Source organism: Macaca nemestrina, chromosome 17 (assembly GCF_043159975.1).
Source record: "Macaca nemestrina isolate mMacNem1 chromosome 17, mMacNem.hap1, whole genome shotgun sequence".
NCBI classification, from domain to species: Eukaryota; Metazoa; Chordata; class Mammalia; order Primates; family Cercopithecidae; genus Macaca; species Macaca nemestrina.
This window is the reverse complement of record NC_092141.1, coordinates 49,231,153-49,248,233: the sequence shown is the minus strand read 5'-3', so window position 1 is coordinate 49,248,233 and position 17,081 is coordinate 49,231,153. Positions and strand designations below refer to the sequence as shown.

At 41.5% G+C, this 17,081-nt stretch overlaps 2 protein-coding genes across 7 annotated transcripts in view; one reads left to right on the top strand and one right to left on the bottom strand.

Annotated features, from left to right (window-relative positions):
* LOC105476846 (ribosomal protein S6 kinase B1) overlaps positions 1-17,081 on the top strand; it is a 62,049-nt gene that overhangs the window by 27,243 nt on the left and 17,725 nt on the right. For 4 of the 6 annotated variants that reach the window (XR_011615687.1, XM_011733110.3, XM_071082832.1 and 1 more), the window contains exons 5-7: positions 10,163-10,310; positions 13,831-13,888; positions 15,336-15,436. Coding sequence is in view for 5 of the 6 variants with exons in the window: in XM_011733110.3 (XP_011731412.1) it covers positions 10,163-10,310; positions 13,831-13,888; positions 15,336-15,436 (307 nt within the window). In the remaining variant the exon portion in view is untranslated. The other 2 variants (XM_071082834.1, XM_071082833.1) reach the window with 2 other exon arrangements.
* Positions 16,966-17,081, bottom strand: part of LOC105476915 (ring finger protein, transmembrane 1) — a 32,933-nt gene continuing 32,817 nt past the window's right edge. Inside the window, exon 9 of the mRNA XM_071082840.1 lies at positions 16,966-17,013. Coding sequence (XP_070938941.1) covers positions 16,981-17,013 — 33 coding nt within the window. The 3' untranslated portion in view covers positions 16,966-16,980. The remainder of the gene's footprint in view (positions 17,014-17,081) is intronic.

Below are 17,081 nucleotides of genomic sequence, written 5' to 3'. Positions count from 1 at the left end.
ATTGTTTTTGTTTTATAGCAACCTGTTTTATGAGTATAATATCTTCTTTTATCCCTCTGAGAGTTTTATTATTTTTTTAATTTTAATTTTAATACCTTTTTTGAGACAGAGTCTCACTCTTGCACAATTTTGAGTGCAGTGGTGCAATCTTGGCTCACTGCAACCCCTGCCTCCTGGGTTCAAGCAATTCTCCTGCCTCAGCCTCCTGAGTAGCTGGGATTACAGGCGCCTTCTACCACACCCAGCTAATTTTTGTATTTTTAGCAGATATGGGTTTTCACCATGTTGGCCAGACTGGTCTTGAACTCCTGACCTCAGGCAATCCATCCGCCTCGGCCTCCCAAAGTGCTGAGATTGCAGGTGTGAGCCACCACACCTGGCCTGCCTCAGTTTTAATTATAATTATTTGAAATATTATTTTGTTTTATGCATGTTCTTTTTTGAGTTCTGTTTCTTTGACTTTGATTTAGTCAGTTTTAGTCACTTTGTTCCATGTTAGAGGCCTTCTTTAGATGTCTGGTGTCATTCATTGATTATTCTTTCTTCTTTTTTTGAGATGGAGTCTTGCTCTGTCGTCTAGGCTGGAGTGTAGTGGTGACGCAGTCTTGGCTCACTACAATCTCCACCTCCTGGGTTCAAGCGATTCTTGTGCCTCAGCCACCCAAGTAGCTGGGATTACAGGCATGCGCCACCATGCCTGGCTAATTTTTGCATTTTTAGTAGTGACAGGGTTTCACCATGTTGTCGGCCTTATCTCAAACTCCTGACCTCAAGTGATCTGTCCGCCTAGGCCTCAATAATCCATCCACTGTGCCTGGCCCAGTTATTCATGTTTCAGAGTAGAACTCTGAAAAGCTGATCAGAAGTTCTGTGTGTGTAAGCTTCTCTGCAGGGTAGTCAAGTGGTTAGCTGGCACTTGATCAAGAACTTCAAATAATAGTGTCTGTAGGGCTGGGTGCCGTGGCTCACGCCTGTAATCCCAGCACTTTGGGAGGCTGAGGCAGGTTGATCACCTGAGGTCAGGACTTCAAAACCAGCCTGGCCATCTGGTTTGGGGGTGCTGAGGCAGGAGAATCGCTTGAGCCTGGGAGGCAGAGGTTGCAGTGAGCGGAGATCGCACCGTTGCACTCCAGCGTGGACAACAAGAGCGAAATTCAATTTCAAATAAATAAATAAATAAATACGTACTGTCTGTAGATCTTTTTTCTGGGGAGGATCAGTTGGTGCTAAGAAAGACCCACCGTTCTTTTGCCTGGAAAAAGCATTCTGGAGCTGAGTGAGAGAAGATGGAGATCTTACCTCTCAACACGTGGGCTTTCACCAAACTCGAGTTTTTACATTAGCACTTTACTCTGTGGATCTAATCTTTCACTCTTTTTTGTCTCGGAGAATTTACCTCTCCTAGGGTTAGTTCTTCGACTTAGTGTGGAGATGGGAGTCTTTTTGGTCTGTCTGTTCCTTATACAGAGTTGCAGATGATCTCCCTGTTTTTAGCCCTCTACCTTCGGCCTTCTATAGTCTCTAATTCGTCTAATTTTTTCCCTTTCTTCTAGTTTTACCTCTAATGTTGAACCTTGCTTTATTGGGGTTCTGTAGATAGATTCAACTTCTTTTGTGTACTCCCCTTTGCAGGCACTTAGGTTTGATCTTACCCCACTCTGCTACATCATGGACCATTGCTTTATCCCCACTCTATCTTTTCAGGTGTGAGATTCCACATGTCTTCTAGTATTACTGATGGATTATGTGTGTGTTTGTTTTCTTATTCTTGTTTGGGATTGATTACTGAAAAGATTCCACTGTCTTTTTTTTTTTTCCCTGGGTTCAAGTGATTCTTCTGCCTCAACCTCTTGAGTAGCTGAGATTACAGGCACCCACCACACCCAGCTAATTTTTGTATTTTTAGTAGAGACGGGGCTTTGCCATATTGGCCAGGCTGGTCTCGAACTCCTGACCTCAGGTGATCCACCCTCCTTTTGCTGGGATTACAGGCATGAGTCACTGTGCCTGGCCTCCACTGACTTAAAACAAAACTTCTGGTGGAGAACTACTTTCAAAGACAATAAAAATGACTTTTTAAAAAATTATAAGACTTGTAAAACTTTGGTCCTTCTTGCTGATTTTTATTTAGGCAGTATAAATGACTCCTCAGTTTGAAAGCTGAGGAACAAATATTGTCACCACAATTTTATTGGTAATTGTCTTTAAAAAGCCATCTAGCTATTCTTAACATCAGTTTCTGCTTCAGTGGGTTGGCATTGATACCTGCTATCTGACTTTCCTGTTGGAATTGTTTTAGATTAATGATTTTTTAATCTGTAAAACATGTTAGGTATAGAATTGAAGGCAGCATAATAGGGCTTGTTCCAGAAATACTGAAAGAAGTACTGGTCAAGATTTCTTTTTTTATTTGAAACAGAGTCTCACTCCATCACCCAGGCTGGAGTGCAGTGGAGCAATCTCAGCTCACTGCAACCTTTGCCTCTTGGGTTCCAGTGATTCTCGTGCCTCAGCCTCCCCAATAGCTGGGACTACAGGTGTATACCACTACGCCTGGCTAATTTTTGTACTTTTGGTAGAGACGGGGTTTCACCATGTTGGCCAGGCTGGTCTCAAACTCCTGACCTTAAGTGATCCGCCTGCCTCAGCCTCCTAAAGTCCTGGGATAACGGGTGTGAGCCACTGTGCCCAGCCTCTGGTCAAGATTCTTAAGTGATTCATTCCTTGTGATACGTTATTTATATCGGATAATCAGGCCTGACCATATTAGGCATAATTAGATCTTGGGTGAAGTATGTTTTTGGCACATCTAGTGAAAAAAAGAGTATTGGGTTTTTTTTCCCCATCCATGTAAGTGGGGGTGGTATATTGGTAAATCCATAGACTTAATTACTGCTAAGTGTCAGGCCTCATTTTGGGGCCCAGGGATCTAGGACCTAAGCTGTTTGCCTCTGGTTTTCCTTGGTTGCCATTGTTTCCCATTCTTGGGGTTCTTTTCTTAATCCTGGCTAGAGGATCTGATATTGTCTCCTTCCTTGTCCTTGAAAGCAAGCTTATAGCAAAAATAATGAAAATAAAGATGTTATTAAGGTTAAGTTCAGGGCTTTCCTTCCTAAATCCTCAAGTAAGATGACTGTAGGCTCCCTTTGAGTTCCTTCCTTCTGATTTTAATTATCCTGGAGGCAGAGTACTAACCCCTCTGACCTGACTGTGTGGTAAGAGTATACCTCTTCCCCCAGCCTTTAAGATGATATCAAAGTAGAACCACGTGTCCCCGTAAGTGAGTTGTTTCAATCTGGACATTCTGTCTGGATTTATTAGTCCTCCTGGGACTGTTTACTTCTTATAGGAATGGTACCATTCAGGTATTTGCTTAGAGTGGAATAGTGAGGAAAAGACTATCAACAGTCATCACCTGACCCTACCAGTTGCAACAAAAATATACCATGGAAGCAAAATACTATTGCCTACAGCATTAGTTCACCTCCCACTGTACATTTTAGAACCTTTGGCCAAAGATATTCTCCACCTCTGAAATATTGTGGTTTCATAGAACAATAACTTTCTCACTTTAGACTTACTTGATTCCTACAATGCCTATTTTTTGGCCCTAAGCCCTTTAGTTCTTTGACTTTTCTGTTTTTGTCCTCAACTTTTTAGACCCCTTCTTATTTCACTTTATTCTGAATCCAGCCTTATGGGCATAATCGGCCACTGTATCAGTTGCTAGCTCCATTGACCTTCTGCTCAGGAAAACCCTAATCTGCATTAGCTCACTTGTCAGTGTGCCTTTATTGCTATATCTCAGCTACTGAGCATTACTAGCAGAAATCACACAAACCTATAGATTGCTGTTGGGAAAACTCTATGACCCCAACTCACCTCGACCCTAAGCACTTCCCAGCAATTTTTCTGCATATCCTTAGATAAATCCTTCCATTCTCTACAACTGTTTGGAGCCTTTCCTATCAGCCCCTCTACTCTTTTTAGCCAACTGCCTCTCTTCCTACTTAAGGATGTCCGACGTGATTTCCTTTGACTTCCTGTTTTTTTTGTTTTTTTTTTAAATTTAATTTTAATTTTTGAGGCGAAATCTTGGTCACCCAGGCTGGAGTGCAGTGGCGTGATCTCGGCTCACTGCCTCCTGGGTTCAGGCAATTCTCCAGCCTTAGCCTCCCAAGTGGCTGGGATCACAGGTGCATGTCACCATGCCCGACTAATTTTTGTTTTTGTAGAGACGGGGTTTTACCATGTTGGTCAGGCTGGTCTCGAACTCCTGAGCTCAAGCAGTCCACCCACCTTGGCCTCCCAAAGTGCTGGGATTATAGGCATTATTCTTTTTTCACTACCATATTTTGATTTATGATTCTACTTTTTTTTTTTTTTTAAAGAGACAGTCTCATTATTTGACCAGGTTGGAGTGCAGTGGCTGTTCTCAGATACGATCGTAGTACACTACAGCCTCCAACTCCTGTGTTCAAGCAACCCTGCAACCTCAGCCTCCCAAGTAGCTGGGACCACAGGCACATGTCACCATGCCTGATTCTATTTTATTTTATTTTTTGTTTTTTAGACAGAGCCTTGCCCTCTTACCCAGGCTGGAGTGCAGTGGCCCAATCTCGGCTCACTGCAGTCTCTGCCTTCCAGGTTCAAGCAATTCTCGTGCCTCAGCCCCCTGAGTAGCTGGGATTATAGGGGCGTACCACTGTATCTGGTTAATTTTTGCATTTTTAGTAGAGATGGGGTTTCACCATATTGGCCAGGCTTGTCTTGAATTCCTGGCCTCAAGAGATCCACCTGCCTCGGCCTCCCGAAGTGCTGGATTATAGGTGTGGGCCACGGCACGTGGCCCAACTCTACTGTTTCAGTGAAGCTCCTGTACCCTAGGTCATCACTGACGTCCCAGTTGCTGAATCCAGTTGTCTTTACTGAGTTCGTCCTTAATTTAACTTTCTTTTGCATTGAAGCTACTGACCACAGCATTTTGAAACTCTGTTCCTTTTATTACTGTGATTCTACTTTACTTATTTTTCATCTTCTCTCTTAGTCTGTGGCTTCTCAGACTTCCTCACAATTGATTGCTTATTTTAAGAATTCAGCCGGGCGCGGTGGCTCAAGCCTGTAATCCCAGCATTTTGGGAGGCCGAGACGGGCGGATCATGAGGTCAGGAGTTCGAGACCATCCTGGCTAACACGGTGAAACCCCGTCTCTACTAAAAAATACAAAAAACTAGCCGGGCGAGGTGGCGGGCGCCTGTAGTCCCGGCTACTCGGGAGGCTGAGGCAGGAGAATGGCGTAAAAACCCGGGAGGCAGAGCTTGCAGTGAGCTGAGATCCGGCCACTGCACTCCAGCCTGGGCGACACAGCGAGACTCCGTCTCAAAAAAAAAAAAAAAAAAAAAAAGAATTCAAAAATTTAAACCTCCTGAGCAGTTCAAAAATAATACACCTTTGAAATTTTTAAAACTTTTCAGAGTTGCAAGAATAGTTCAGTGATCACTAGTTGTTACCATTTTGCCATATTTTCTTTGTCTGTGTGTCCCTCCCTTTCTACCTGCCCCCACATGTATGTATATCTATGAATATTCACGTTTTTAACTTTAATAAATTTTCCTGCTGTACAATTTGAGAGTTAACTGCAGATTTCATAGCACTTCAACCCTAATTTCTTCTATATATCTCCTAAGAATAAGGGCTTTTTTTTTTTTTGAGAAGGAATCTCTCACTCTGTTGCCCAGGCTGAAGTGCAGTGGCGCAATTTTGGCTCACTGCAACCTCCACCACCTGGGCTCAAGCGATTCTCCTGCCTCAGCCCCCCCAAGTAGCTGGGACCACAGGCACATGTCACCATGCCTGATTCTATTTTATTTTATTTTTTGTTTTTTAGACAGAGCTTTGCCCTCTTACCCAGGCTGGAGTGCAGTGGCCCTATCTCGGCTCACTGCAGTCTCTGCCTTCCAGGTTCAAGCAATTCTCGTAGAAAAAAATTCTCTAATTTTTGTAATTGTAGTAGATATGGTGTTTCACCATGTTAGCCAGGCTGGTCTCAAACTCCTGACCTCAGGTGATCCGCCCTCCTCAGCCTCCCAAAGTGTTGGGATTACAGACGTGAGCCTCCGTTCCAGGCCTCTTTTTTCTTTTGTAATTAACAAGTGATCTATGGAATGATAGAAACAATGTGAATATTCTGTCCCATAATAATCTTTACTTAATGGTTTTATCTGGATTATTTCTTGCCCAAATCAAATATTACTGTAGTGATTATAAAATGGAGACTTTTCTATTTTTTCTGTATTTTTTTCTATATTGTCATTCTTCTGTAAAGATTTTTTTATACTCCTTTTTTTTTTCTTTTGTTTTTTTTGAGACAGTGTCTCGCTTTGTCACCAGGCTGGAGTGCAGTGGTGTGACCTCAGCTCACTGCAACTTCTGCCTCCCAGGTTCAAGTGATCCTCCTGCCTCAGCCTTCAGAGTAACTGGGACTACAGCCATGGGCCACCACGCCCAGCTAATTTTTTGTATTTTTAGTAGAGACGAGGTTTCACCATGTTGGCCAGGATGGTCTTGATCTCTTGACCAGCCACCTTGGCCTCCCAAAGTGCCAGGATTACAGACATGAGCCACTGTGCCTGGCCCTATACTCCCTTTAAAATGTTTTTTTCTTTTTTTTGAGATGGAAGTTCACTCTGTTGCCTAGGCTGGAGTGTAATGATGTGGTCTTGGCTCACTGCAACCTCCACCTCCCAGGTTCAAGCAATTCTCCTGCCTCAGCCTCCTGAATATCTGGGATTACAGGCACATGCCTCCACACCCAGCTGATTTTTGTATTTTTAGTAGAGATGGGGTTTCACTATGTTGGCCACGCTGGTCTTGAACTCCTGACCTCATAATCTGCCCGCCTCAGCCTCCCAAAGTGCTGGGATTGCAGGCGTGAGCCACTGCACCTGGCCCTTTTTTTTTTTTTTTTTTTTTTTTGAGACAGGGTCTTCCTCTGTTGCCCAGGCTTGAGTGCAGTGGTGTGAGCATGGCTCTCCACAGCCCTGGACCCCAGGCTGCCTCAGCTCACTGCAACCTCTACCTCCCGGGTTCCAGTGATTCTCGTGCCTCAGCCTCTGGAGTAACTGGGAGTACAGGTGCGCACCACCTCACCTGGCTAATTCTTGTATTTTTAGTAGAGATGAGATTTCACCACGTCGGGCAGGCTGGTCTCAAACTCCCAGCAAACATGGTGATCTGCCTGCCTTGGCTTCCCAAAGTGCTTCATATTGTTAGCCCTAATTCTAGTCCAATTCCATAGCATTCTTCTTTATTTTTATTTTTTTATTTTTGAGACGGAGTCTTGCTCTGTCCCCCAGGCTGGAGTGCAGTGGTATGATCTTGGCTCACTGCAGCCTCCACCTCCTGGGTTGAAGCAAGTTTCTCCCTCCGCCTCCTGAGTAGCTGGGATTATAGGCTGCTGCCACCACACCCGGCTAATTTTTGTATTTTTATTAGAGACGGGGTTTCATCATCTTGGCCAGGCTGGTCTTGAACTCCTGACATTGTGATCCACCCGCCCCAGCCTCCCAAAGTGCTGGGATTACAGGTGTGAGCCACTGCGCCCTGCCACATTCTTCTTTCAGTTCATATTTGGATCTTCTTTTTTCTACAGTGAGATCTCTGGTAACAACATAAATAAATATAGTCATTTGTTCAGTTGTACAGTATATGCATAATGAAAATTATAATACCAATAGTATTTCCAGCTACAAACCTACTAAGTTTGATTTAATATTTCTTTGGAAATTTTTTGTGTGCTTACATATAGGCCACTAAGGGTGTGCAGTCTAAAATTACTTAAATATCTTTTTCTCACCGGGTGCAGTGGCTCACGCCTGTAATCCCAGCACTTTGGGAGGCCAAGGCAGGCAGATCATGAGCTCAGGAGTTTGAAACCAGCCTGGCCAACATGGTGAAACCCCATCTCTACTAAAAATAAAAAAATCAGCCAGGCATGGTGGCGGGTGCCTGTAGTCCCAGTTACTCGGGAGGCTGAGGCAGGAGAATCACTTGAACCTGGGAGGCGGAGGTTGCAGTGTGGGTGACAGAGTGAGACTCCATCTAAAAAAAGAAAAAAATCTTTTTCTGTTATATCTTTTTTCTCTTTCTCTTTCTGTGGTAAAGTTGTTGATGTGATAGTCAATTAAATTTATGTATTCCTATTGTATTCAGTTGTACTTCCCACCCCTCATCCTTGCTGATTTTATTTTTGGAATATATTAAACATTAATATGGTTCAAAAAGAAAAATCTACATTTTATAATTACTGTAATTGATTTAGGAAAGAAAAAAATGTATGATAAAACCATTGAGGTTTTACTCAGAAGGTATACTCAAAAGTCTTATTTCTTTTCCTTCCCTTCCATTATCATTAGCTTTTAGTTTGTCTTAGTTGTCTTCATTTTTGCAGGTATAAGCAGATACATATTATAAATATATTCTCATTTCCCCTTTCTTGTACAGTAGATAGCATAGGATCCATGCTGTTGTACATTTAAATACTCTTTTGTATCTTGTTTTTATAGAGATTTTTCTTATATTTATTTATTTATTTATTTATTTATTTATGTTGTCACCCAGACTGGAATGCAGTGGTGCGATCTCGGCTCACTGCAAGCTCCACCTCCCAGGTTCATGCCATTCTCCTGCCTCAGCCTCCCGGGTAGCTGGGACTACAGGCACATGCCACCACGCCCGGCTAATTTTTTTTTTAGAGAGGGGGTTTCACCATGTTAGCCAGGATGGTGTCGATCTCCTGACCTTGTGATCTGCCCGCCTCGGCCTCCCAAAGTGCTGGGATTACAGGCATGAGCCACCATGCCCGGCCGATTTTTCTTATTTTTATAGCTTTGTTACATGTTGTGTAGATTCCATAGTTTTTCGGCCAGTATCCTATGTCTGAGCATTTAGGCTGTTTCCAGTGTTTCACTTTCACAGATAATGTTGCAACCAATAACCTGTGTATTTGCTTTCCATATTACTTATGGAGGTGTACCATCGGGGGAACTTCCTGGAACTTATACCTGGCATGTCTAAAACAGAGCATCATTCTCCCAAAACTTTTTCACTTTCATTTGCCGATACTGAATGGCACCATTATCTATCCTATTATGCAGAAATAAAGGTATCATCATTTCTTCTCATATCTAGTTTGTCAGCAAATGCAAATTATGTATTAGCCTTTCATTTTTTTCTATCTTCATTTTCTTACAGATCTTCTTAGTTGGTTTATTATACTAGCCTCCTAACTAGTCTCATTTCTTTCCTAATACTCCCTACTGCTGCTAGATGTGTCTTTCATAAAGCCAAAGGTTTGTTCATTTCACCGAGACCTTCCTATGCCCAGACCTTCCATTTCCTGGCCTCTACCTACTTCTCTAGCCTAATCGCTAACTACTTCTAACCATACTGAACTACTTGTAGATTCCCCACACATATCCTGTCCTATCAAGCCTCTTTTGCACTGGAATGCCTTTTTTTTACCTTGTACTTTTTTTTTTTTTTTTTTTTTTTACCATTTTTGTGGAGAATGGGGTCACGCTTGTTACCAGGCAGATCTTCAACTCCTGGGCTCAAGCGATCCTCCTGCCTCTGCCCACTTAAGTGCTGGGATTATAGACATGAGCCACCGCGTCCAGGCCACATTTCATTTTAATAATTTTCAAGCAAGATTTTTTGGTAGGTCACATGTAGTTCCCCTGTTTACCCTTACCATCCTGCGCTTACCTACATTGACTTGCCTTTTTTTCCCTGAGACTTTGGGCTCCTGTTGACTTTTGGGCTCCTATGGACAGGGCATTCTTTCTATTCTGCTTTCTTGGCACAGCCTGGAGCATGGTAGATACTTAGTCGTTTGTGAATATATGAACAAACTTGATCTGATTACAGATTTCTTTTTAAAAAAGTCTCTTTAGGTAATTCATTTACATGTTCACGGCAAAAAATCCAAAGTGCACAGAGGCATATATAAAGTGAACATTTTCCATTACCCCATCTCAGTTTCTAGTGGGAACTATGGTTAATAGTTCAGTATTGGCAAGAAAAACACAAAATAGATTTTCCAGTTACTATAGAATAAAAATGTTCACTACTTTGTTCTTATAGATCATCTCTTTTCCTTTAGGCAATGATAGTAAGAAATGCTAAAGATACAGCTCATACAAAAGCAGAACGGAATATTCTGGAGGAAGTAAAGCATCCCTTCATCGTGGATTTAATTTATGCCTTTCAGACTGGTGGAAAACTCTACCTCATCCTTGAGTATCTCAGTGGTCAGTACACAGAGTTTGGTGTAATTATTTGCATTGACTCCAGAAACTGGGTCAAAATGTTATTTTTCAATGGAAAAATACTTTTTCCCATTATGATCAAATAGTACTTAAAATTGATGAGTACACTGAAGGACAAAATTCAGATGTGACCACATGTTTCTATTGGCAGACAAATATGGAGGAAACTAAAGATTTTTTTTTCCCTCATCTGTAAAATTTTATTTTAATTCCTTTGTAATCAGTCACTTAACAGAAAAACAAATACCTAAGTGATACAGAGCCATCAAATTGTACTGGGGTAAGATACTGTAATTTAAATCATTGGGAGAATTATTTAACATACTGACTATTTTTGGAATTGGGTCTTTAAACAAGACTTTATAGTTTAATGTAGCCTTAGTGATGGGGTATGTAGCTTACAATGGAGATCATCCACATTTCCCAGGGCCTACCACCTCGTAGGAACTTGTTGCTTCTGTATCATTTCTAGATGACAGGTATCTATTTCTTTTTTTTTTTTTTTTTTGAGACAGAGTTTTGCTCTTGTTGCCCAGGCTGGAGTGCAATGGTGTGATCTTGGCTCACTGCAGCCTCCACCTCCCAGGTTCAAGCGATTCTCCTTCCTCAGCCTCCTGAGTAGCTGGGATTGCAGGCATGTGCCACCACGCCCGGCTAATTTTAAGTAAAGATGGGGTTTCGTCATATTGGTCAGGCTGGTCTTGAACTCCCGACTTCAGGTGATCCACCTGACTTAGGCTCCCAAAGTGCTGGGATTACAGGTGTGAGCCCCTGCGCTTGACCACAGGTATCTATTTCTAGCAAACACAGTGTAGTTCTCTGAGAAAGATTTTGCAGTAACATGTAACATGGAACAGAAAGCTGCAGAATGTAGTAACTTTTTTGTGACTATTGCTGTTGGAAAAACTTTTTTTGTTTGTTTTTTGAAGGTGGAGTTTCACTCTTCTTGCCCAGGATGGAGTACAGAGGCGTGATCTCAGCTCACCGCAACTTCCGCCTCCCAGGTTCAAGCAATTCTCCTGCCTCAGCCTCCCAATTAGCTGGGACTACAGGCATGCGCCACCACACCTGGCTATTTTTTTGTATTTTTAGTAGAGCCAAGCGTTCACTATGTTGGCCAGGCTGGTTTTGAACTCCTGATCTCAGGTGATCTGCCCGCCTTGGCCTCCCAGAGTGCTGGGATTACAAGTATGAGCCACCATGCCTGCCTGGAAAAACTTTATTTTGACATAATTTCATACTTAACACAAAAACTTTTAAGAGTAGTATAAAGAATTCCTGTGCCAGGCTCAGTGGTTCATGCTTGTAATCCTAGCAGTTTGGGAGGCCAAGGAGGGCAGATAATGAGGTCAGGAGTTTGAGACCAGTCGGGCCAACATAGTGAAACCCTGTCTCTACTAAAAATAGAAAAATTAGCTGGCATGGTGGTGTGCTCCTGTAATCCCAGCTACTTGGGAGGCTGAGGCAGGAGAATTGCTTGAACCTGGGAGGCAGAGGTTGTGGTGAGCTGAGATCACACCACTGTACTCCAATCTGGGCAACACAGCGAGACTCAGTCACACACACACACTCTCTCTCAAAGAATTCCTATATATTTCTCACCTAGATTCCCCAAATGTTACCATTTCACCACATTTATTTTGTTGTATCTGTCTATAGATATGTATATATGTATATACATATATATATATGCATGCATACATAATTTTTTGAACTGTTTAAGAGAGTGTTACAGACATGATTTCCCTTTACCCCTAAAATTTCAGTGTATGTTTTATTTATTTTTTATTTTTTGAGATGGAGTCTCACTCTGTTGCCCAGACTGGAGTGCAATGGCGCAATCTTGGGCTCACTACAACCTCTGCCTCCCGAGTAGCTGGGATTACAGGCACCCACCACCATGCCCGGCTAATTTTTAGTAGAGATGAGGTTTCACCATGTTGGCCAGGCTGGTCTCAAACTCCTGACCTCAGGTGATCCGCCCACCTCGGCCTCCCAAAGTGCTGGGATTACAGGTGTGAGCCACTGCGCCCAGCCTATTCAGTGTATATTTTCTAAAATCAAGGACAGTATCTTACATAACTATACTAAAATGATGAGAAATAGGAAATTAACATTGATGCAATTATAACTTAAAGTTTCCTTTAATCTGGAACATTTCCTCAGTCTTTCTTTGACTTTCATGATGTTGACATTTTTGATTAGTACAGGCCAGTTAGTTTGTAGAATGCTTTGGGTTTAGCTGATGTTTCCTTAGTATTAGATTCAGGTTATGCAATTTTGGCAGGACCATTGAAGTGATATTGTGTCCTCCTTAATGCTTCAGATCAAGAGGTACATGATATTTATATCTTTGTTCCATTAATTGTGATGTTAACTTTGATCACATATATAAAGTGGTGTCTGCCGATTTTTTCCCTGGTGACATTTTTGCCTTTGTAATTAATAAGTATCTTTAGAGGAGATGCTTTGAGATTTAAATATCTTTCATCAAGCTTTCATGTTCATTTTTGTTGTTGTTGTTGTTTTTTGAGACGGAGTCTCACTCACTCTGTCGCCCAGGCTGGAGTGCAGTGGCGCGATCTCAGCTCACTGCAACCTCCGCCTCCCAGGTTCAAGTGATTCTCCTGCCTCAGCCTCCCGGGTAACTGGGATTATAGGCATGCACCACCACACCTAGCTAATTTTTTTATTTTTAGTAGAGATGACCCCTGACCTCAGATGATCTGCCCACCTTGGCCTCCCAAATTGCTGGGATTACAGGCGTGAGCCACTGCACCTGGCCCACATTCAGTTTTGACATCCATTGATTCTTGCCTGCAACAATTAATTGTGATGTTTGGCAAGTAATTTTTCTTATTCCGTCGTGCCTTCTTCATTTATTACTTGGCATTCTACTGTAATTCTACTTGGCATTCTTCTTCCCCATTTAAAAAATTTATGTATTCCTTTATTTATGTTATTATGGACTTAGGTATTCTAATATCATTCAATGTGATATAACCCTTTATTATCATTATTTATTTTGATACTCAAATTGTGCCATGTTTTTTACTAGGCCACTGCCAAGGTTCATTCTGTTTATTTAAGGGTTCTGAAAATACGAAATATGAGCATTGACTAAAATTAGTGAGGGTGATTTAATTGTAGACTGTCATTTTTCTACTTATGGGTAAAATGTTAGAGTCTTTAATCAAGATTTTTTTTTTTAACCTCAGGTCTGGAATCTACAAATATTTTAAAGTTTGTAGATATAAAACCTGGAATTCCAAGCCAGTTCTAGTTTTTAAACATATGTGTGTCACAGAAGAATAAGAATGCTACTAAAAATAGAATCCTGAGGACTCAGTTTTAAAACCTATAATTTTTAGGATCTGTTTTTCATTTTTAAGGAACTGATGTCTTTTAATTATGGTTAGAAGGAAAGCACAAACTCTTTCATTAGAAGTGGCTTGGAAATAAATATTGTTTTATTTCTAATGTTTTTTCTTTTTCTTTACAGGAGGAGAACTATTTATGCAGTTAGAAAGAGAGGGAATATTTATGGAAGACACTGCCTGGTAAGTGAACTTTTTGTGGTTGCATAGATTCAGGTAATTACAAGCAAAGCCCCATTCCCACTATGGGCATCCACATGATTCAGTAAATTGATCTGGAGCCAGTCAGTCACTCAGGACCTCAAGGGGGAGAAGTAGTTTTGGGACTGGGCAGCTATGGAGGTCACATCATTCCTTTGCCCTTAGGCTTGAGTGGAACGCTCTTCACACCAGTTGTTCCTAACAGAACCATTCTCATTGCGGCTTTCTTTCCTTGAATTGGTAAGCTGCCTGCCTTGGCTGTGGGTGAGTGTGGTTTTCCAGTGAACCTTTATGTGTGGAACAATGGAAATTATCAGAAATCATCTCCTTTTTTTTTAGGCTATTTCTCAAGGTGCAGTCTTAGGGAGGTGATAAGCCTGGGCATATCATCTGTGGATTGATTATATAGTCAGGATGGGATTTACCCTCCTATTTCTAAACATGTCATCTGCTTCAAGTTAAAAATATGCACATCCTTTTGTGAAGCAACAATCTTGGGTCACAATAAATCAGTTTATCCTACACATTAATTTAATAGAAAACAACACTTAAATGTTTTTTTCTACCTTGATTACCAAAACTGCATTCCATTGTTTAATTTCAGGCCTTTTCTAACACAGAAGCTGCATTTAAGAGCCTTAGGGATGAAGTGCCCTTTTTTGGAGGAGGCTCACTGAGCCGTGTTGGAGGCTGTTTGTGGTCCTGCTGGCTGTGAAATTGCCTCACAATTCACACAGGACACACCCTCTCCATCCTGGAGTAATCTGCAGGATTGCAACATTGTTATGCAGCCAGTATTGCAGTGCCTTGTGCTTTTCGAATCCAGACAGGGTTGATTCAGCCCTTTATTCTTTTGAGGTAGATAAATTTGAGTGTCACACAGTTTATAGTTGTGGGCTGGCTGGCAGGAGGGAGGGCAGATACTGTGGGCCTAAGCTGTCTATAAATATGTAGCTGTATTAAGTAAGGGATGAGTGGGCTTCTAAGGGTCAGGTTATAAGATCCCTTTTGAAATCAAGACTTGATCTCTGAGAATAACAAAGTTCCTATTTCCTGTGGGATTTTAAAGTTGGGTGTGGATGGGAGAAATTTGCTTTAAAATGAATGACTATTAGCTTAATTCCTACACAGACAGAACAAAACATGACCAATGGCAGTTTAGCATATTCTGGACATCTTTGCAATTTTAGCAGTATATTCTAATGGCAAAATAAAGCACTTTATAGTTTCACTAAAATGAGTGAAACATAAATGTCCCCATGCCTTTTGGCAGCATCCTATGCCATCTCTTTTTCCCACACATCCCCCTATCCCACTAATTTGGTCTTTGGTGCATGTCTGTTTCTTTCAAGGAATTTTGCTCCATACATAAACTGCTTTGGATAGATTACACTCTTTTTTAATTTTATTAAATCACTTTTGTTTCCAGCTTTTACTTGGCAGAAATCTCCATGGCTTTGGGGCATTTACATCAAAAGGGGATCATCTACAGAGACCTGAAGCCGGAGAATATCATGCTTAATCACCAAGGTGGAGACATACCGTAAACAATTCTATAGTAAATAATCATCTTAAAATCCTCCCACACAGGTCATGGCCATTTTCAAAGCCCCATATTCATCTCTCTATTTTGTGTATTTCCTCCCTCAGAATTTATGGCATCATAGTACTTGCTGATGTTTACACTTGGTGAGAGTAAAAGAAGTTGAGGATAATAGTCGCTCAACTGCCTTTTTTAGTTTAATCCTTACTCATAGTTTTTCATATTTTTGGAATCTTTACATAAAATGTTATATAATGTTTTAGACTGTAAAAGCCAGTCTAAACATTAATTTTGGCTTGTTACTTAAATTGAAAAGTGAATATTAATTATATAAGTCGAGTTTTAAAAATGAAAATATGTAAATATTGGCTGGGCGCAGTGGCTCACACCTGTAATCCCAGCACTTTGGGAGGCTGAGGCGAGTGGATCACCTGAGGTCAGGAGTTCAAGACGCCTGGCCAACATGGTGAAACCCCATCTCTACAAAACTACAAAAAAAAAATTAGCTGGGCATGATGGTGGGTGCCTGTAATCCCAGCTACTCAGGAGGCTGAGGTGGGAGAATCACCTGAACCCAGGCGGTGAAAGTTGCAGTGAGCCAAGATCGTGACATTGCACTCCAGCCTGGGTGACAGAGCAAGACTCCGTCTCAAAAAAAAAAAAAAGAAAATGAAAATATGTAAATATTAGAAGCTATGCTTCTTACTGTAGGTTTTATTAATGCTGGAAAAAGGATTGAAACTGAATCAAAGTATTTGATAAAACTTTGGAAATATGATGTTTAGTAGGCATCAGGTTACTCTTTTTTTTTTTTTTTTTTTTGAGATAGGGGTTTCACTCTGTCACCCAGGCTGGAGTATAGTGGCATGATTACAGCTTACTGCAACCTCTGCCTCCCAGGCTCAAGTGACCTCCCACTCCAGGCCCTCAAGTAGCTAGGGCCACTGTGGCACACCACCATGCCTGGCTAATTTTTGGTATTTTTTTGTAGAAATGGGGTTTCATCGTGTTGTCCAGGGTGGTCTCAAACTCCTGAGCTCAATTGATCTGCCCGCCTTGGCCTCCCAAATTGCTGGGATTACAGGCATAATCCCCCTTCCCCCCCAGCCAGAATCAGTTTATTCTTGCTGTTTGTTTGCAACAACAAACATAAACATCAGAGAGACTGATAATCTATACAGCTATAGATATAGCACAGTGAGCCTTGACTACAACTGCATGCTGCTACAGACAGCTTAATTTATGCTAATCTGGGCTGTGGGCAGACTTGGCAATTCATACCCCAGAGGAGCAACCAGCTGACCCAGGGTATCTAGAAGGTGGTAGCAGCTGCTAATCTTAGATGTCTACAGAATAATCCATGAGGTTAATTGGTTCAGACTCTTAGAAAATGATGTATGAACAACCAAGGCTCATAGAAACATTCCAGATTATACTCCTCCACCCACCTTTTTTTTTAAGGTGAAATTATATACTTAACTGAATATATCATAGGAATCAGTGTCTCTTCCTTCCTCTCATCAACACCTCCTCACTCCCCAAAACCTGGATTCTGATCTGAATTCTAAGTCACAGGATAGAAAAGGGGAGCGATATAATAGTTAACTTCTTTGATTTATAAGGTTGAGTGTA